We start from the raw sequence: 23,019 nt of genomic DNA on the forward strand, positions 1-23,019 counted from the left end.
CCTTTCAGTCGTTTTTCTTTTTTGTTGTTTGTTTTTATGGCTTATATTATTTTTCCCTTCACTTGGAACTTGTTAGTACTGTTCCACTGATTGTGATATATAATGAGCATTATATATTGCAGTGTTTATATCATCATGGGAGGTCTCATTCTCACATGCACAGCACATCGTACCTCAACTTAAATGCATTTACTGTCCCTGAACTCACCAATCATCCACCACTCTCCATGCCAAAAAATCTACTCCTCACCCTTGCTTACACCCACCTTATACAGCTTCCAGGGATGGCCTGTCATTCTCCTCATCTCCAGATATTCTATGAAAAATCTCATCCATGCTAATTTGGTAATTACCCCTTATCAACTTATACATCTTGATCATGTCTCCCCTCTTCCTTCTATCCACTAGGTTCCGTAATTTCCATTCTCTCAATCTGTCCTCATATTCCACATTCCAGAGACCAGAAACCAACTTAGTTAATTATCTCTGGACCCTCTCCAACATTTCATCATCCTTTTAAAAACCTGGCAACCAAATCTCTGCACAGTAATCCATATGCAGCCTGATCAAAGTCTTGTGCAATGGAATCAAAACATTCTTTCTTCTACATGTCAGTGTTCTCTGCATCATTCCCATTATCCGCTATGTCATCCTCACAATTTTAGCAAAATGTCCATGAAATTTCAAGTCTCTATCCACCACAACCCCCAAATCCTTCATCTCCTCCACCTCCTCCAAATATCCCTAATAATTCTTTACTCTTCATCCACCTTTCCTTCCCAAATTTTAAAATCTTGCACTTTGCAACATTAAATGGACACACACTTGCCCATTTAGACAGTATTTAGGTCCTCTTGCAAAGCTACAGCTGCTTTACTTCTAATAATTTTTCCAACTTTGCATCATTTGCAAACAACTGTATATCACCATATAAGTCCTTTCCAATGTTATTCACATACAAATTAAACAACAATGGTCCCAAACATATCCCTGGAGAATGTTACTAGTGACTTTCTTTTTCTGGGATATCATTTCCCCATAAACAACCCGTTGATACCTATTAGACAGTCAAAATTCAATCCAACTCGCTAACCTACTATCCAATCCCCATCTGTTCAAATTTAACTACTATTTTGTCATGTGGTAATCTATTGAAAGACTTTGCAGATGCTGTACAAAGTTTATATAAAGATACAAAAGTATGATCACAGTTAGGTAATAAATTAACATAAGCGATTGAAATTAATCATGGTGTTAGACAGGAATATCGCTAATCTTCAACTCTGTTCAATATGTATATTGATCAGATTATTAAAATATGGAAAATAACAATAAAACAAAGTATCCAGTTAACCAGAAGAAAAACTGTATACAGATTTTTTTATTTATTTTTATTTATTTTTTATATGTTGTGCCCATACACAGGAGGTTGGTTGATCAACCTATAGTACATTAGTACCGTGTGTGGGTAATGGGTTAGGAAAGGTGGAACTTGTTTATATTTGATTTAAATGACTGTAAATTGTATTCCTTGGGAAACACATCAGGGGGGAGACTGTTTCACAGTGCAGCAGTTGCATGAATGAAGGAGGAGGAAAAGAAACTTGTTCTGTTTATTTCTAGGTGTACTGTAAAGGGATGTTGAGCAGCAGCTTCACGTGTTCCAATGAGCTTAATACTGAGTTGAGGAATTATTGATGTTATTTCAGATGAGCGTTTCCCATGGAAATATTTGTAGGATATACATACTGCAGAAACCAATCTTCTGTGCAAAAGTGTGTGTGTGGGGGGGGGGAGTTGGCAGAGATGGGTCATTAATAAGTCTAATTGCTCTCCTCTGTATTGAGTCAAGCATTTCGAGAGAGCTTTTAGGAACCCCACCCCATATGTGAAAGCAGTAATCAATAGCTCGGCAGATTTGTGATTTGTATAATGTTAACAGCTGTTCAGGGGTGAAGTAACGTCTCTTGAGTGAAAGAGAAATCCTAGTTTTTTAGAAGCTGAGGATACAATGGTTGTGATGGGTTTATGCCAGTAGAGGTTTGATGTGAGGGTAATTCCAAGGAGAGAGAGACCTCAAACTGTCTGGAAATTTGGGTATCGTCAAAAAGGATACTGTTAAAAGATGGTTCTTTTTTATGAGAAATAGGACAAAACTAGGTTTTATTAGCATTGAAATTAATGAGGTTATCCGAACCCTATTGGAGGATGGCTTGGAGATTGAAATTGAGGGTGGTTGTGGTTGATGTTCTGTAGGTTGAGGTGAGTTGTGTAGGGTAAGGTTTATCAAATGAAAGCAAGGAGCGTAGTGTGCTGTCGTCTGCAAAACTGTGTATTGGGTTGAAGGTCAACTGAAGTAGGTTGTTGATATATAGCAGGAAGAGGGTTGGTGAGAGGACAGAACCTTGTAGAACCCCAGCATTAATTGAATGGTGAGAGGATAGGGAGCCATCCACCATTACACACAGTCAGACAGAAAGCTGGCAATCCAACTACAGAAGTCCTGGGTCAGACCGAATGATGGTAGTTTGATTAGTATGCCTTTGTGCCAGACCCGTTCAAAGGCTTTGGAGATATCAAGTGCAACCACTTAAGATTTACCAAACTTCTCCATGGCATTGGTCCAGAGATGAGTGACATATGTAAGCAGATCTCCTGTTGATTGGCAGCGACAGAATTCATATTAGCAGTTGTTTATTAGATGGGTGGCTTCAAGGTGGTGTAGGAGCTGGGAATTGATGATTTTTTCCATTACTTTTGACAGGACTGAGGTAAGCGAGATAGGGCGGTTGGACGGCAGTTATTTGGATGTAGGCCAATTCCAGTTTGTGGGATAGATTCCAGTGGAGTAAGAGAGTATATATAAGCGACATAGGATAGGAGTCAGTTCTGGTGCGCAAACTTTCATTACAATTAGGGGGATACCATCATGGCCAGGAGACTTTTTTCTGTTCTAATTTGGTTAGTATTTTTCTGATCTCATCCTGGAAAAAGGATATAGGGGACATTATATGTTGGGTGTCTGGAATGTTTGGGGGACATTTACCATCGTCAGTTATGCATGCATTAGAAGCAAAGTGTGAAGCCAGAAGATTGGCTTTTTCTGTGGGTGATCATGCAATAGAGCCATCTGGGTATGATTGATAAGGGTGGGAATAGTGTTGGACAGAAGTTATGGCCAATTGCTTTGGTGAGAGACCAAAAGGCTCGGCTGCCGTTTGGACAGGCTGCTAGTTTCCTGTTTTTTGCTCTTTCGAACTCTGTTTTGGAAGCATTGATTGTTTTTTTTTTTGCATCTATTTTGGGCTTTGGTATAAGCTCTAAAGGAGGATGAGGTTCTTGAGTTCAGCCAGTTATGGTATGTCTGGTGTTTCATCTGCATTTTTATTTTTTGACTTTAAGTGAAAGGTACAGGTAATGTGAACATTACCTAGGGAATCTGCAGATTAACAGAAATTTGTGCATTAGCATATATATAAATTTTTTTTTTTTTTTACTGGTAAGAAAAATTCCACGTGGGTTTTTCTTATCAGCAGCATGAAGTAACCCACTTTTCCAAATATGTTAGTTGTAGTGAAATCATTCAGCCGTATTTAGTTTTCTAAATCAGCAGTATACACTGCTAATTTAGAAAACTAAATTAGCAGTGTATACTGCTGATTAATTTTATTTTGTTCTTAATATCATTGTGTATGTTATTGCATATTACTGTGCATGTATGTATATATGTATGTAGAGAGGACAGCTGTGATCAAAATTAAACTGTTTTCAATTTTTTTACATATTTAGATTTTATTGGAATTGAGCACTCCAAGAGATTTATCAAATGCCCGAGAATATCAGGAAAGTCTTATTGGAATTCCACTGAGTATATCCTGTCTTCCACGTTATGAAAGAGACCCATATGAATTTTTTGAGAAACCTTCCCTTTACTCTCAGCAAGAACACAGCATTACAGAAAAGAACTTGTGGCTGGTAACATCTCTTCCTTGGTTAATAATCACGCATTCATATACTTTTGTAAAAAAAGAATTTAAGTATCACTGTTAAATCCAGTGAACTCTCACTATAGGAAACATTGAAAACTAGCCGGAAACACCACATCGGTATCTGGAGAGTTTCACCGAAAAACAGTTAACTGAAAGACAGTTCATCGAACGACAGTTTATCTAAAAAGCAATTCACCGAATAAACACTTCATTGAAAATCAGTTCATCGAACAACAGTTAATCGAAAAGCAATTCCTCGAAAGGCAATTCCCCAAAAAGCAATTCACCGATCAGCAGTTAATCGAAAACACAATTCATCGAAACGCAATTGATCGAAAACAACAATTCATCGAAAATACAGTTCACCAAAAAATGAATTATAAGGCATGTGGGGTGAGGGTGTGTGTGCAATTTTTTTAAAAATTTTATTTTTTGTTTTGAATTGTTTTGAGAGGGATATATCTTTCAGGTCACTTATATACAGTAAACTACTATTTATCCATCTTCGTTTGGAAAGCGATTTTTTTGCGGGGCATACTGGTTGCACTGAGGCTGATATAGTTGAGATGTTAAATGAACATTTCATAAAGGTATTTCATCCTCGTGAAAATAGCATCCTACAGAACTTGAGGTCATTGGGGAGGGAGGAGGAACACTGATGGTAAGTCAGTTGTAGGTATACATGAGGAATTCAGTAAACTCGATATCAACATGTGTTTTTGTGATATCTCAGAAAAGGAAGTCACTAGTGATGTGGTGAAAGGACCAGTTGAAAGTAACAAACTGTACGAGGGGGGGGGGAGACTGAAAAGTTCTGATAAACACCTAGAACAAAAATGATGTTAAAGCATCTGATATAAACCACAAGGAAGACCATATCTTAAAACCCTTTAACACCTATGTTTCCTGAAATCGTAATAATGATTGTTTTTCATTTAGGATATGTAAGAAAACATGTTAGTGGTTTTGAAGAAATTCGAAGACACAGAGGTGCGGGCCATCAGGGTTTTCGTGCTGCAAGAAAAGTCTACAACTGAGATTCACCAAACATTGTGTGAGAATTTAGGGGACTGTGCCTTCCAGTATAACCAACAATTGAAAGCTGGGCATCCTGAAACACAGATGCTCCCAAGGCAGGGAGACCTTCCACAGCGATCACACCTGAAAACTTGAGTGCAGTGTATGCCATGATCCTTGATAAAAAAAATGCCAGCCAAAAACATCGCAAAGACTCTGGAGACATCCAGGGAACGAGTTGATGTCATTATCTACCAAAATATGGACATGCAGATACTCTCAACAGAGTGTCCCCAAAGGTTTGAATGCCGACCAAAAGAGAAAACATGTTCTGTAATTTCAAGAGATTTTTGATCATTTTGGGAAATCAGGGTGCAAATTTTTTAGCTCGTATTCTGACCATTGATGAAACATGGCTTCGTCACTATGACCCAGAGAACATACAACGGTCAATGGAGTGGAGACACAAAGGTTCTCCATGGCCAAAGAAGTTTCGAACCAAAAAGTCAGCAGGGAAGGTTCTTGCCATTGTCTTTTAGGATATGGATGGTGTAATCCTTACCAAGTACCTCAAAAAAGGTGAAGCTGTTACAGCAGCTCTGAAGGAATTGAAGGAGATACTGAAGGAAAAATGTTGCAAGAAACTAAGCAGAGGTGTGTTGCTTTTGCAAGACAATGCTTATGAAATCCAACAGACAATATACAACTTGGGATTTCTATGTCTACCTCAAACACCATATTCACCAGACCTGGCCCCAGGGCTGACCTTAGGAATTTTGTTGCCCCGTGCAGTAGCATATTTGTTTCCCCTTTCCCTTAAAAAAAAAAAAAAAAAAAAAATTTAATGTCTTAAAAGCCATGCTGTTAAGCTAGGCTTCAACATCTCTGATCATAAATTCTAAATAGCAGCATTAGCTAATAAAAATTCATAAGTTAATGAAAAATGATCATAAACTATACTTTTTACAGAGAGAGAGAGAGAGAGGGAGAATTAACCCTTTAACACTACATTCTTTTAATTATTATGATTTTAAAAAAAATATACAGTACAATGAAGTTTTATTACGTAAAAATTTAGCTAACGACATCTTGAAGTCTGGTTTCAATAGAGAAGGAATAAATGACTTTTTTATGATTTATTTTTTTGTATACTTTAGGCCAATTTTGCCGCACCCCAAAATTTGACGCTCCGTGCAAATGCACGATTTGCACCTTCGGTAGAGCCGTACCTGCCTGGCCCCATGACCATTTCCTATTCCCAAATTGGAAAAAAAAAAAAAAAAAAACACTTGAGAGGAACAAAATTTCTTCTTCTTCTTCATGTAGCTTCCTCAGTGAGAGGGTGCAGCACCATGTCCTTCCAGTTCTCTCTGTTGGTGGCTTTCCTTTTTTGTTTCTGCATAGCCATGTGATCCTATCCATGATCTTATATCTTCAAGCCATGTCTTTTGATTTCTGCCTCTTGATCCTTTTCCCATAATTTTTCGTTCTAAAACTGTTAGTATCCTCTGTCCTGCTGAACCTCTCAGTACATTTCTGCCAATCTCAACCTTCTCTGGATCATTTCCTGTAATAAAGATCTCTGTGTTCTCATTCTCTGTAGGACATCTATATTTGTCACATGTTCTGTCCATGGGATTTTCAGAGATCTCCTATAGCACCACATTTCAAAAGCCATTATCAGTTGCCTTACTCTCTTTTTGAATATCCAGGTCTCACTTCCATATGTGAAAATTGGCCACACTAATGTTCTTATCATTCTTTACTTTGTCTCGATACTCACGGAACTTCTGAACAGATCTTTATTTTTCCAGAATGCATCTTTAGTTATGGCTGTTCTTATTTTTATTTCTTTATCTTGCTTTCCATCTTTCCATTTTTTTAAATAAAATCTATGGTCACATAAACAATAATAAGTCTTATATTTTAGGTGCCTAAATATTTGTATTCTGTTGTATGTTCAATTTTCATATTGTTTATGAATATTTCTGGCTCGGATCTCCTTTCTTTTGAGATTTTCATAAATTTGTTTTTATTTTTGCATTAATATCTAGTCCAAATTCTTTACCTTCTTCAATTAGTAGCTGCAGTAATTTGATTAATTTGTTTCTGTTTTCTGCTATTAGAATGGTATCATCAGCATATCTAAGATTGTTGTATTTTATACCATTGATACTAATTCCTATTTTTTGTTTTTCAATCTTTTTCATCACTGTGTCACTATTTTTTTATTTTCACTACAGGAGTCTCATTGTTAAACAGCTGAATTTTCTGTTTGGTGTAAATCATTTTTATAATCTTAAGTACATGATCTTCTGTGTCTAATTTATCTAATATATCGAACATTTTATTATGTTTTATCTGGTCAAAAGCTCTCTGAAAGTCTATGAAGCATATGTAAATGTTCCTATTTCTTTCAAGTGATCTTTCTATTAGTATTTTTAGTTCTAGAATAGCATTAATGGTTCCCATTCCTCTTCTGAAGCCTTTTTGTTGTTCACTCAATTCACTGCTTATGGCTGTTTCAATTTGTTTGTTAACAATGGTTAAAATATTTTTAGATGCATGGGATATTAGGCTCACGGTTCTGCAATCCTCGCAATTTTGTGCATTATGTTTCTTTGGAATTGGTATGCAGATAGATGTTGTAAAACTTCAGGTAATTGTATTGTTTTATAGATGTCCTGAATGGATTCCACTAAATAGTTATTATTATTGCCAGTCAAAGCTTTCAACAGTTCAGCCAGAATATTATCACACCCAGGGGATTTATTATTAGGAAGATTCTTGATTGCGTGTTCCACCTCCTTTCTTGTGGGTAGAGTGGTATCTGTTGTTATGTTTAACTTAAGGTGTCGTGAATCATCTAACATGCCACCATTATCATCATCATAGCTGTCTGATAAGTACTCCACCAATCTTTTTATCTTTCCTTATCAATGAGTATGTTTCCATCTTTATCCTTGATGTTATTAGACTGTGTACGTTTTGCTTTTCTATTAAGTTCTTTCACTTTCAGGAATGCTTCTCTGGTTTTGTTCCTATTTTGCAATTCTTCTATCTCAGTGCACTGCCTATTTATCCAGTTTTCTGTCAGTCTTTTACATGACTGTTTGATTCTTTTATCCAAAGTTTTATATCTTAACATTTCTTCTTCATTTGCTCCTCTTTTCCATGTTCTTCTTTCATCAATAAAGTTGATTACCTCTTAAGTTATCCATGGTTTTTTCTTTTTTTCTTCTTGTTTATTGATGTGGTTTTTAGCAGATGTTATGATAGCTGCTTGTAGTCTATTCCACTGAGAGGGTTCATTTTTGTTTTGCAACTGTGCAGACAGCGGTTCTGAAATATTTTCATTGAATTTTGATTTTATTATTGGATTTTGTACCATTTGCAGATCCCATTTTAGGGATTGACTTCTTTTAAATTTTATTGTTTTCAGGCGAATATTCATCGTCATTAAGACCAGTATATGATCAGATCCACAGTCAGCATTTGGCATCACCTTTGAGTTCCGTATTCCATTGAAGTAACGTTTATTGACTACAATATAGTCTAATTGATTTTTGTATCTTTCATCCGGACTTTCCCATGTGTAACGTGCTGTTGGTTTTTGCTCAATATAAGTGTTAGTTATGATGAGACTGTGCTTGTTACAGATATTAATAAGTTTTTGTCCTCTCTCATTCTGAATTCCTAGTCCAAATGGACCCAAGTGTGTAGATGTTCTCTCTGATCCAACTTTTGCGTTCCAGTCACCCATAGCACAAATAACTCTATCTTTCTTGCCTCCAACTTCCTTTATACACCATTCTATTTCATCATACATGATATCTGTTTTTGCTTCCTCATTCTGTTCTGTAGGAGCATATACTTGAATGATCAGCATATCTCTAGGTTTAAATTTCACTAGAATTGCCATTACTCTATCTGATTTTTTGATTATATGGATAATGTTTTCATTTAAGTAAAGGGATATTGCATCCCACATTATTTCTTAGCTGAATAAGAAACTCAAAGAGTTTCATGCCGAATATAGAAAACTATATAAATTTCGGTGATTCCAAGCGTAAGCAAATACCTGGATAGCAGCAACTGACCCTTAAGGTAGTGCAAGCTGTGGCAACTCATAGCAAAGGTAGAGCAAGCTCCGATCACTAATCTTGATATTTACCCATAATGTGAACTTAGCTCCTAGGAGCTGTATTACCGTTCTACATTATGAGATAAAGGTTGAAACCCAGACCGCTTTCAACCTTTATTGAGGTCTCATCAGTGAGTAGGTAGACCTAGTTAATAATACCAAGTTTGTAGCGAACAGAACTTACATCCCTTCTATGAGAATTGCCAAGAGGTGTCCTAATAAATTACTAAATATATGAAGAGCCAAAGGCTTCAATTCGGCGACATAAGCTTGCACTACCTTAAGAGTCAGTTGCTGCTATCCAGGTATTTGCTTATGCTTGGAATCGCCGAACTTTATATAGTTTTCTATATTCGGCATGAAACTCTTTGAGTTTCTTATTCGGCTAAGAAACAATGTGGGATGCAATATCCCTTTACTTAAATAAGTTATGTCGCCGAATTGAAGCCTTTGGCTCTTCATATATTTAGTAATGTTTTTATTAGTTTTCTTCTCTACAATAAACGCTACACCTCTTCTTGATATTTCACCACCTGATGTATATATCTTATATATCTTGCCATTTGGAAGTTTCGACTCAAAATCTGATGATCCTTTCCAAAAAGTTTCACTTATTCCTGGTATACTAATATTCAATCTCTCCATCTCTCTCATCACATTAGCCAATTTCCCGCATTTATTCAATCCTCTTGCATTCCAAGTAGCAATATTCAAGCATATTCTGCATCAAGTTTCTTTATAGCAGTCACGGACTGACGATACTGCAGGGCCTGCTATATCACCCTGACACCACTGTTCTAGGCATATTGAATCTACCTGGACTTTAATTCTTTTCTGTGTAGACATGATGCTTTACATAGTGGCATTTTTTACGAAATGGGCTGCCAGAACCATCCAACCCCCAATATGAATGGAAGACCACAGCTGTCATTGGTTAGCGGGTCCCATGGACCTAGCCGCGAGGCCTACAAAGTAGTGCCACCGACCATCTCCCCCTCATTCACCACCAAGAGGACGCCCCGATGCACCATGACAGCCCAGCGACTGGGAACAAAATTTACAAATATGAATTCATATCTGCAGTTGAGGACTGGACTGGTTTGTGTAAAAAGGGAAAGACTTTTTTAACAGAGGATTCGAAATCGCAACATCATTGTAACAAGTGTATAACAGGTCATGAGGAATATGAAGAATAATGTGTAAGTTACGAGGTTCTACCTCAATTTCTTCACGGTGGTTATTAGAAATATTCCACACACAATTGCAAGATTTAAAAGTATGGGAGGCACAGATGGGAAGCAGAATATACAGTCATACCCTGACTTACGCGAATCCGGAGTTACAGGGTTTCTTATATGTATGCATTCCCATCCCGCTTCACGCCTCACCACTAGTCATATCTTTCTGGTGCTGGCCGCATTCACCAGTGTCACACATGCTGTGAACAAGCACTGACATGTTTCGCGAGGTCTTCATTCATACACGATTTTTATGGTCTACAAACCTTGTCATTGTTTAATGTTATGTTCTTGATAAAAATTTTATCACATAAAAAATAATAATGTCGTCCAAAAGAAGCAAGTCCGATTCTTCTACAGCTAGCAAGAAAAGAAAATCATTGACTTTGGAAACAGAACTCAACATTATGAAGGATTTTGAAGGAGGAATGAAAATTTGTGAGCTAGCAAAGAAGTTTGATCTACAGGAATCCACTGTAAGAACAATCATAAAAGAAAGGTTTACAGATTTTGGATGACATAGATTCTAATGAGGAACGAATTGTAGCCACAAGGCAAGGAATAAAAAAATTATTAGCTTGCTATGAAGAAATTTTGTGTGAAAGAAAAAGACATTATGCCATCAGACGAATCTATTACATTTTATGAAACCATCGACATCGAAATAACTTTCTTTTTTTTATGCACGAAAAACTACAATTATGATTATATTTCTTAAAAAATATAGGTATTTTTGTAAACCTTTGGTCCCAATTAATTAATATTTTGTATGTTTGTATATATAAATTACATGCAGAATTATACCCCGAGTTATGCAAATTCGACTTACGCACTTTTTATTGGTCCCACCTACCGTGTAACTTCGGGGTATGACTGTACTGTAGAATGGTGGGAAGATATCTTAGAGGACGAGGACGTAGAGGAAATGCAACATTTCAGATCCTTATCCACCAACATCAGTGATGTTAGTGGATAAGGATCTGAAATGTTGAAGATATTTTGCTAAAATTGTGAGGACTGCACAGTGCATTCTGGCATATCGAAAAGTGTCGAAATTATGTATTACAAAAACTCGCCGACTTAGCAGAATTCACAGAAGTTTTCAGTACAAGAAGCTGTCTACACGGTTAGTTTTAGTTCCAAATGGATCACTTTTATCGTAACATTTCCATAAAGAAGTTCCGAAATGATATTAGCAATTCCACTCTGGTGGATGAAATTTAATGAAATTTTTAACTTCAGTCGGACTAGAGTTATTGTGACAAAATTTGGTAGAACGAAATGTCTTCTCTACAGATAGCTCACTATCTGCACAATGAAGCAGTATGTGCACTTACATTAAGTGCTCTAAAATACAAGAAAATAATTATTACGTTTCAATGACCACTTCCATATGTTGTCTGGATCATCAGTAACGTTCCGTATTGTTACTGAACATTTTTAAACAATACTTTGCAAGAAAAATGACTTTTCGATGAATTATGAAAGAATTCATCGAAACATTTTCGGTGAATTGTTTTTTCGATGAATTGCATTTTTGACAAATTGTCATTTGATGAATTGCCATTTGCTAAATTATCGTTCGATGATTTGATCATTCGATGAATTGCCTTTTCGACGAATTGCCATTCGTTAAATTGTCGTATGATGAATTGTTTATTCAGCGGATTGCTTTTTCAATGAATTGTCTTTCGATTAACTGTTTTTCAATGAATTTTCCTGCAACTCACCACGGCATCATCTATATTGAAGTAGATCCACTATGGTGTTAATAATAAGGCCACATCATCTGTTCCAATGATGTTAAAAATCCTGTCAGCTTCACTATTTATGTTATATCTCTGTAAAGAGACTGTTACACCTGATCACAGCTGTTAAGTAAAGTTACAAAAATTCAATCCAATTGATGCAGTGATGTTTCACTGCATTATTTTTAGAATCCAAGAAATGATTGACTCGAGACCAAATAAAGAAATATATTTTTAATGAAACTGAATAAAATTATACGTAATAAATAAAATTCAATTAATAACTACAAAACCATTTGGACCTCGACTCCAAACATTGGACAAAAAGTCCAATTTCTTGGACTCAAAAAATATACTTTTGACATCTGCTTTATCTTAGAGGATAAATTCATTCTCTTTCATCAGACTGAACAGTTTTGTTTTCACTATAAATTCCTATAAACAATAAATGTTCATTAGTGTCAGTTTTTATCAGGCCTTTTATAATATATAAAACTCATTAATTTCCTGGATTGTACATTTTTTCCTTATTTAGCACATACATATTTTCTTTTCTTTTTCTTTTACTACTTTATAAACACTATATCGATGTAGAGCCCCTTCATTACAGCTACTTTACAGTTTCAGATCGCACTAATTCCATCACTTGTTCCATTAAAATAATTAATATCACAGCATCCTTGAGACAGAAGACAGATCTTTCCATTTCACATTTCTTTGAATGTTGAAACAGAATGTCTATTTAATATTTCCTTTTATTTGTTCTCCACTTGTTGATAGTCTCACTTTTCCAATCTAAGGATTTTCCTTGCTAAGATTCCCTTTACAGAATCCTCTATTAATATATTCCATCTGTCAAGTTTTCCTAAAAACATTCTAAAACAAAATTCGCTGGTCTGTGTTCTCAGACTGCCATTCTCTCTCTCTCTTCTTGTTTCCTCCACTATCCAGGTACCGAATGCTCTCCTTGTTAACTGTCAATCATCAATCTCATACACTTGTTCCACGAAGCAGCAGTCAAGAAGCTAGTGATGGCTGACACATTATCATTGTTGGTGAAAAGAGAATGTCTTTATGATGAAGTACAGATATCACAACACTTAGCAATTGTTAATTACAATAAAGAACATTGAAATTATTCCAACTATTAGATCTAGTAAATGCAATTCATCTGAAATACTTCACAATTCATCTTAACATAAATATCAATATCGAGCACATTGCAAGTGTTAATTATTCATTTACAAAATCAAAACTAATAAAATACTAATGTGGAGAAGCAGTGTAAAAAGATCCATAATTATAAATTGTGATTATTTTTACAGTAGTTAACATCCATTATAATGAATTTTTTCCATGATTCCTACTGTTCATCATAGTAAGAGTTGTGTGTAATGTTTAAAGGTAATTAAAATTTTGGTTTTGGGATAGTATTTGCAGGATTTTTGATTTCTTATGAAGAAATTTTTGCAGAAGGATTAATGACAGATTTTGACTTTTTTTTTTCTATAGGAAAAAACATCTATAGAAAGGAAATATCAGTTGGCTTTATGAGATCTTCCTAGTATCCATGTAAGGATATTTGATCTACTTAAATGAACCTCCCAATACCAACAACGAAACCTGTTATCTGAGCTTCTTGAACAGTTAACACGTTCACTGCCAACTACGAGTATACTCGTAGTTGTTGTAATAGATTTCATGGTATGATATGAACACAGATGGATAAGAAAAATAACTATTTATTAACTTAGAAGCTAATATTTCGCTGGTATTATATCCAGCATCTTCAGAGCACACAACACAAAGTTTGTTACAAAAGCAAGACACCACAATCCGGTGTAACAGTGGGGCTAGTATAAGTAATTGCAGCGTGCAACACAAGACTAAAATCCTAATATGGCGCCATCTAGGTAAAAAAAAAAAAGTTCAAAGTTTTGAAATAGTAGTCCAAATGATAGTCTTAGAAATTTTAAAAAATAAAATAAAAAATAAATAAAATAAAATAAAAGTAATAAATATTAATTTGGTCTTAGAATGACTGTCTCCCAAATCTTTGGTAGATTTATACAGCCATACTTACTTGTTAAGGTTTGGAGTATGTTTTAAGGCTTCTGTTGATTCCAGGAACAACCTCTCTGATTTGTAGAAGCTTCTGTGCATTACTTTTGTTTCTTTCCAATTGATCCTGTGTGCAGGGGTATCCAAAGCATGGTCTGCTAGACCCGACTTGCCATAGTGAAAGTGTCGGATGTATTTTTTGTGTTAATAAATAGTTATTTTCTTATCCATCTGTGTTTATATCATACGGTGAAATCTATTACAACATGTCTGACGAACACATAAGCCTATCCACGCGTATAAATACTCGTAGCTGGTATATTAGCCTCACAAGCCAACTACGAATATACTTGTATGACACTTACCGCCGGCAACGAGATTACTCTTACTGACCTTGAAGAAGTGAAAGTGCTTGCCGTGCAGAGCGAGCAGCGAAAGTGTGTATACTCGTAGTTGGTATATGAGCATCACAAGCTAACTACGAATATACTCATATGTCGATTACCGCTGGCAACGAGATTACTCGGACTGACCTTGAAGAAGTGAAATTGCTTTGAGTGCAGTAACGAACTATGCCCGAGGAGCTTGGCAGCGAACTTGTTAAAGCTATATCATTCTTCTTGTGCTTATGGTCTCCCTAAAACAAACAAATAGATTTAAAATATTCATTTCTGTATTTTAGTCAACAGACCTGATATTGCGGAATGAAATGGCGGAAGATCAATTTCATTGATCGGTGTAAGACTTCCACTACTACGCTTATTGACGACCTGAAAGAGTTTGAAAAGTTCCATATATGGTCTCTAAAATAGCAAGGGGTCTGGATTATCTAAAAAATAAATGAAATATTTGAAAAAATTAATAAAAGGCCTTAGCCCATCCATGGTATTAATGTAGGATAGGTTTACAATCATTCTCAGGTGGAAGTCACATTAAAAAAAAAAAAAAAAAAAAAAAAAAAAAATTGGTGCCATTGTAGTGCCAAAAGGACACAGGATTGAGGAAAGGCTATTCTGTGGAAGGGAAAACTTGCACAAGATTATGTTCAGGTTTTCCGAGAAGTGTGAAAAGAAATACTTTCATCCATATTTTGGCAAATGAATTATTAATAATTTTCATTTGTGATATTATATATATGTGCGTGTTATAATTTATTGGGTTGAGCAAATAGCATGAGATCCTATAACCTCTAGAAATGCATATGTGCATTTATGATTGATAACATTTAAAAAAAAAATAGAAAGGAAACTTATGAGGATAGGGAAAGAGATTTGTTGGCAAAATATAAATAACTAACCGATAATAAACATTGGCTGTGTATGTTTGGTAGCTCAGTGGACAACTATAGGAAGGGGCTAATCCAATGAACTAATAATGTTGATCAGGTGATTCATCTTGGCTTGGCAGGAATATAGGTGGGGTGATGGAGCTACAAATCCACTTGTACAGTTGGTTGTGCTTATTATGCGTATTTGGTTTTCTAAGAGTTTTCTTTTATTCACTGATGATCAGTATGCACTTTCTACATAGTAATATATATACATAAATAATTTCCAATTATCATCAGAATTATCCACAGTTTTTCAAATTCTACATTCATTACATAACTTTTTTCCCCTTTTGTCAGTCTTATCAACAATAGATATCTTGTATATTCTAGTATATTGTAGATCAATGAATGCTGTTTGCTTCTTGTAATAATAATAATAATAATCTGAATTATCATTATCCAACATCCATGCAGTCAGACTCATCATGGGAGGTACACACTATTGCACACAGTGCTCATCCAACTGTCCTTAAACTGATTCAATATATCTACATTCACAACATACTCAGGCAATGCATTCCACTCACCAACCACTCTCCATGCAAAGAACCTGTTTCTCATTCCTCTGCTCACATCTTCTTTATATAGTTTCCAGTGATGGCCTCTTGTTCTACCTCCTCTCCCATTCTATGAAAAATCTCTTCCATGTCAACCGATAACAACTCCTAACTAGCTTATATGTCTCAATCATATCCTACCTCTTCCTCCTCTTCACGAGGCTTTGCAATTTACATTCAATCTGTCCTCATACTCCACATTCCAAAGACCACTGATCACCTTTGTGAATCTTCTCTGGACCATTTCCAATATATCTCTGTCACCATGAAAATCCAGCGATCAGATCTGTGCACAATAATCCATATGAGGCCTGATCAAGGCCTCATATAGATTATTGAAACCAATTTCTGCAGTATCTTCACCATTAACCAGGCATGCCACCACTGCAAACTCCCTTAAGATGCATGGTGACATGTCATCAATTTCTGTCGCCTTATTGACATCAGGGTTATGTATTTCCTCAAATTCCTGCTCACTCACTATTAAGCCATTCCCTCCTGTGTCCTCTTAATTTCCTCATGATTCCACCTTGATCAGGATGAAGCACCCTTATAAATTGATCACTGAATACCTCAACAGTGTCTTCTGCAGCAGTTACCATTCTACCACTTTCATCCCTTAACTTCATCTTACCATGATCATTTTTCCTTCTACTTGCCACATATCTTAAAAAATTCTTTAGGGATTTTCTTTGCCTAATTTGCCAATTTCTGCTCATACTCTGCTTTTGTTTTCCTTACTAACTGAGTTACTCTCCTGACTTGTTCTTTATATTCTTCACGTGACTGATTATTACCTTTATTCATCTTGTACTTCCTCCAAAGTGCTTTCTTTTTCCAGATTTCATGCTTAAGCTCCACATTCATCCATTTTACACCCATTTTATTCAGCATTTTGGCCTTTGGAATAAATTCACACATTGATGCTGTTATGTATTTCTTTGTCAGTTTCCAAGTAGCATTTATTTCCTTACTGCCTGTTCAACTTCTTGTTCCATGCTATAGCTCTAAGCTGTTTCCTACACCAGCTTTATAATTCCACATATATCCTTTCCTCACAGAAGTCTGCATATGGCTAGCCACAACTGCAATCACGGTAGTCCTTCAAAGGAAGGACTACCTTTCATTGAAAGTAGTCCTTCCTTTATTCAGGTTTTCGTGTTCTCCTGAACTTCTGTTCAGGAGGACACAGTACAATTGGTTGTGCTGCACTTTCAATATTATTACCCTATATTTACATTTTCCAGTCTTGTATCAATGCCTTCTACTATGCTATCACGTAATTTGCTTTCTCCATATTCACTTTCAAAGCATTTATTACATATTCTCTTGGCAGTTTCACTCTCCTTACACGAAACTGTTAACTTTTATGATGAGTACATCTCACAAATTTTACTCCGCACAAAATCATGCCAATTTAGTTCAACCAACAAAGACATCTCAGCTGCCATTGTTCTGCTATACATGGGTGCCACACCTACAATATATCCAATTTAAGGAAATATAACATTTTATTTATGTCTAAATAACTTAGTCTTTTTTGCACAGTTATAAAACAATTAATACAATAAAGTCACTCAGTATTATAAACAAAAATTAAAAAAACTTATTTTTCTGCAGCATTATGAATCAATGATGTTCACCGATGACATTTACCTCCTAGAATACCAAGTAAATTGGTATTCCAATGGGTAATTTGATACATAGACAGGAGACTGATTTATGGAATACTGAGACTGATGTGAAGTAATCAGTCTCTATATACAAGTAGCCTAGTCTTGAAGATGTTTCATGCACAGATTATTTTTTTTTTTTGTTACACTTTGATAATTGATTAACCCTCCCCCCCCAACCAGCCATGATGTCTATAGATGTCAAGCTAAATCTGGATACGATTCTGTAACACCCATTGAATAACATGGATAAGAAGTGCAATTTGGTCTCACTGTTTCATTGACCGGTAGGGAGGTTAAACACAAATAATTTCTTGGCAAGTTTAATTTAATATTTAACCAAGTGAAAAAACTTGCTACAGCTATCTCTGATCCAGAGTATTTTAATAACAAGGAGATTGAGTTCCCTCTATGTGGGAGACATTTATTTATTTATTTAGCATATGAGGAGAAATACAAGAAATTATTGAGCAAAACTATATACAGACTGACAGTTCAGTTAACTAGTCAGTAGCACTGTCTGGGAGTAAATGTTAAATCCTGAGGCCTCCAGGAAAAGAGTGTATGGAGCAGTCATCAGTGAAATGATGCATAGTCTGCATAGCACTCCATATGCAAAAGGGTGATTGTGAAATTCCCCACAGATGTAGTAAGTAGGCACAGGGACCTTGTCCAGTCCTAAATCTGTTCAGCTGTCTCCAGTCTGTGTTTAGGTAGATTGAATCCTGGCACTTCGATAGTTGAATCTGTGATCAGGTACTAGTTTGTAGTTCATTCCAGTGTCTTCTCCACCAATCCTGGAGACCATCATCTGGTAATTCCACAATTCTGATTTTCTTTATATCTTTGATGAAAATTTCTTCTCTTCTGAAGCATGGAAGAGTTATGTGGGAAAGAACAGGTAACCATGGGAGAGGAGTAGATCATAAGGTACCAGAAATGGTTCTCATTGTTATGTTAAGTTGTGTGCTTACAAGAGTCTGGCAAACATGTGGTGACTTCGGTTCCAAATTGGCAAACAATACTCTACAACAGGGAAGACTACAGCAAGGCTACTGTTCTTAGAGTCTAAGAACATGCCCCACAGCTCTTAGAATTGTGGGGACATGTTCGTGAGTTTTTCACTTAATAATGCATGCTCCTACTCTTTATTTAAATTTTATTCTCCATCAGTGAAAGACAACATAATGAGATAGTTTTTCTTTGCAAATCACAAAAAAAAAAAAAACAGCAATGATACTTGCAAAAAAAAAAAAATTTTTTCTACATTTGCTTCAGCACCCTTTGTGACTTTTACTAATATAAATAATGTGCATCACCACTTATGGTCATCCAAACCAGACCTCTTATTCCTAATAGAACATGAGCTGGCTACAACTGTCCAAACTGCACTTTTTTTAAATGAGACTCCTGCCCACAAAAGGTTGTAAATAAACCTGTAATATATTAGTACTCTAGATGACCTCTGAGGATTTCTTTTTTATTATTTTTATACATATTTTGCATTGTTTAAAATTTATATTACATTATCCAGAAACTCTATTATGGAGACCAAACATGGAACTTCATCACTTGTGCCAAATGATGAAATTCATCTCACCTGAAAGTTATTCACGAGCACAATATGCCCATGGAAGCATTGCAACTGCAGCCTGTTGGTTGGAGACCAGATACGTTTACCACTTGGTCAACTAGGTCAGCATTTTACAGTCTCTTCCATCACATCCGATGTCATAGAATTCCACATTTAAAATCACTTCTGTTTAATTTGCTCAGATTCAAAGTTTTCTTATCGCACTTTGTTTCATTTGTTTGCTGTCTGTATTGCTCTTCAAAATCTGATAATTACTCTGACCTCTTTGATTACCTATCTTCAAAACTTTATATTTTTGCTGTCCAAATATTCAGTTAGTTAAGTCATCTTTGGAATTCATTGTCCACAATTCAAACTGGCGTTTCCTTTCTAGTTCAACTGTGATCAGGTTGGTAGGAATGCTTAGTCATTTGCTTTTAGCAGTGACCTAACGTAAACAGTCATTACACCCAGAATACCAGATAATCCTTGTCATCCTACAAATGCCCTTGATCCTTTCTTCATCAGCTCCCCTTCCAGATACACTGTAATTGTTCTTTCTGCTCTTGATAATTTGGACCATAACTTCATCCAAATTTCCTTTTCCATGGAGCATCCTTCATCCATTCATTCTCATTTCATATCCTTGAGTATTACAGTAATATCAAATAGGATGACCTTTGAGACTTCTGCATATCTTTCTATTGTCTGATTATTGTTTTCATTCTCCTGATCCAAAAGCTTAAACTTTGCAAATAACAAAAATAATTTTAATTTGAATGGAGATTGTCATCGTCCTCCATTTCATCCATCCAAAATCCCTGACGACTACCTAAGCCTTGATTCTGTAAGTGTGCTAAGGCAGTCCAAGAAAATACTATAGCATATTACAAGTAGTTTGAGACAAAACTTCTACAGAAATTTTTGCTCAGCCTACTCTGTGGTTTACAATAGCTTCAAAAAATAAAAAATTCTGATTTTGAAAGGACAGAATGCAAAAAATTGCTTCCTTTTCAGATGACATTTGGATCTGCTGTATCCTGTTAAGATCATTGAGTGCAACAACTGCTACCACTCCATGTTTCCACCTCATACTCATCCTGATGGTATGATTATAATATCACCCAGAGATGAGACAAACAGAATCATTATTCTTCTGCATGGTGATCATGCCAAATTGCCTCCCATATTACCAAGAACTGCCCGCTGCATCCTTCCTTAGTCTTTTGTGAGAAAGAACCCAGAATTCTGAATAGCTCAAACCCTTACTCCTGCAAGTTATCTGGTCCTGATGGTGTCACTTGTTGTGCACAGAATTAGCACTTTTCCTTTTATAAAAAACCTTTCTAGTCTGGCATTTTCTCACAACATGGAAAGCAGCCTGTATTCATAACATTCCAAAAAGGTGATAAAAGTCAGCCATTGGACTATTGTTCAATTTGTATTGTTCAGTTCTTTCTGAAATTTCAGGAGATGATCAACAACAACAAGCAACTTCTATAGCACTTGGTGACCGATCAGCTTATTAGTCAATAAGCACATGGATTTTGCCACTCTAAATACACTAGCAATCTCCAGCCATCACCATGGAATTGATGGAAAAGTTTGGAGAATTTCACATAGTCACCCTTGACATTACTAGGGTTTGATCATATGACACAGAGGTCTGCTCCTCGTCCTACAATCTACATTATACTCTTTGCAGTTATATATATATACAGGGTGTTCGGGATAAATTTGACAGTTTCGTAAGGAAAAAGAAAATCTTATTTGTGTCTATTAAATTTAATGAATTGACAAAAAAACATTACAGGCAGAGTTAATTACAATACTATCAACAAGATTTACTCAAAATAACCACCATTAGCATCGATCACAGCTTCAATTCTGCTTCGGAACCTCGAACAAGCTGATGCTACAGTCTCCCTGGGAAGGGCCGCAAAAACTGTTTTAATTTTATCCATTAACTGGGCTTTTGTATTACTGGAAGTGCGATTGGTGTCTTTTTCAACTGCGCCCCATACAAAATAATCCATGGGGTTAAGGTCTGGGGAGTTTGGAGGCCAAACATTTGGACTGGTGAAGTCGTAGAAATTTTCAGACAACCATTTTTGACTTTTCCCAGAGGTGTGGCAAGGGGCCGAATCCTGCTGCCATACATACGGCCTACCATTGGCTACCCTTGTTATCCAGGGCTTGACTACAGTTAGCAACTCCACGAACAAAGCCCGAATTCCAATGCCAGGGTTCTTCAACACCTGTTCCTGCAGATTTGCGAGGAATTCTGCTGTACGAATGCAATCAGATCGTCTGCTAGGGATCTTTCTTCTTGCTACATCCTCGTAGTCACCATTGCGAGTCTCTAGTTCATGCCTGATTGTTTTTACTGTATTCAGGGAGCATTGGGCAGCAGTCGTAATATCCTTATTTTGATGGCGGGCACGAATCATCATGATACAAGTTATTCTCTTCCATGATTCAGGTGGGTTCCAGCTATCCATCCTTTCTGACATCTTGTATGTGAATGAAGAAGGGTCCAAACTTTTAAATGAAGAGAAGTGTGTGTTAATACATGTAACTTACGGAAAAATATAATTAATTATAAATATGTCAAATTTATCCCGAACACCCTGTATATATATATCAGCTTCCTCTTTGGTCATGTACTATGTGCTGTGATAGATGGCTTGCTCTTCTCAGATTTTCCTACCAATTATGGAGTATACCAAAGTTCTCTGCTTTAACCAACCTTTTCTTCTTGTACATGAATTACTTTTTTCTCACCCTCTCCATAGCATTGCTAATAATAGTACATTCCATTCCTCTTTCATTGGTCAAACCTTCTGGTGCACAATTATTCATAAGCATCAAGGTATTCCATAACCATTACCTTAAATTCGGATTTCTTTGCAGTTCATCATTGGGATAATAACCTTGTGATCTTCAGTGCTAACAAAATGCAGTCCTGTCATAATTCTAAATAAATAATGACTAAATATGGATTCATAACTTTACTTAACATAGAATTTTTACTCTAGTGTGAAGGTCATCTTCTATATGACTTTTAAATTAAACAAGTAGAAGAAGAAACCAGGAGACCCAATACTGAAAATGTGAGCTCCATGTTCATGATATAGTGGTCCAGTCTAAAATATGTTGAGATCTTAACTGTACAAATTTAAACAAGAGACAAAATATTAATTAATTAATTTAAAAAATAATATGGGCTATGGAATGTGTGGAGAAGGACTGTTTTCCATAATAGGAATAATTTCAACCCATCATATCTGCTCAGTGGATGGCGAAGCAAGGTTTCACAACGTTCTGGTTTCGAAATATTGTCCAAAGAGGTTTTGTTACAGCATGCGTCTACTGTACATTCATTACCCGCACTACACTACAGTTCTTCAGGTGTTGCAGACCATGCCAGTAATTCAGATCATCATGTTCTTCTTCTTCTTAATCAATGACCTCATGACTGAAACACTTGTGATCCAATATTGGAAGTCGTTTGGTGTCGCACGGATTAGATAGTCGGTTTGTCGAGAGCTCTTGAAAAGATCAGTATTATTTTGTGTTAACATTAGATATTTTACTGAAATCTTAAGTAGTATTGTTTGCTTTTTGTTTCTTGGTGTGTCTGTGCAATTTTTGCGTGTTTTCTGTTATTTTAATTATTATTTTTAAGA

The 23,019-nt window shown here is 35.9% G+C and overlaps 1 protein-coding gene across 6 annotated transcripts in view; it reads left to right on the forward strand.

Annotated features, from left to right (window-relative positions):
* Positions 1-23,019, forward strand: part of Ube4A (Ubiquitination factor E4A) — a 346,330-nt gene that overhangs the window by 136,002 nt on the left and 187,309 nt on the right. For all 6 annotated transcript variants that reach the window (XM_090399157.1, XM_090399156.1, XM_090399154.1 and 3 more), the window contains one exon: positions 3,790-3,975. In XM_090399157.1, coding sequence (XP_090255283.1) covers positions 3,790-3,975 — 186 coding nt within the window. The remainder of the gene's footprint in view (positions 1-3,789; positions 3,976-23,019) is intronic.

Source organism: Typopeltis vanoorti, chromosome 10 (assembly GCF_054136105.1).
Source record: "Typopeltis vanoorti isolate ZY-2024b chromosome 10, IOZ_Tvanoo_1.0, whole genome shotgun sequence".
Classification (NCBI taxonomy): domain Eukaryota; kingdom Metazoa; phylum Arthropoda; class Arachnida; order Uropygi; family Thelyphonidae; genus Typopeltis; species Typopeltis vanoorti.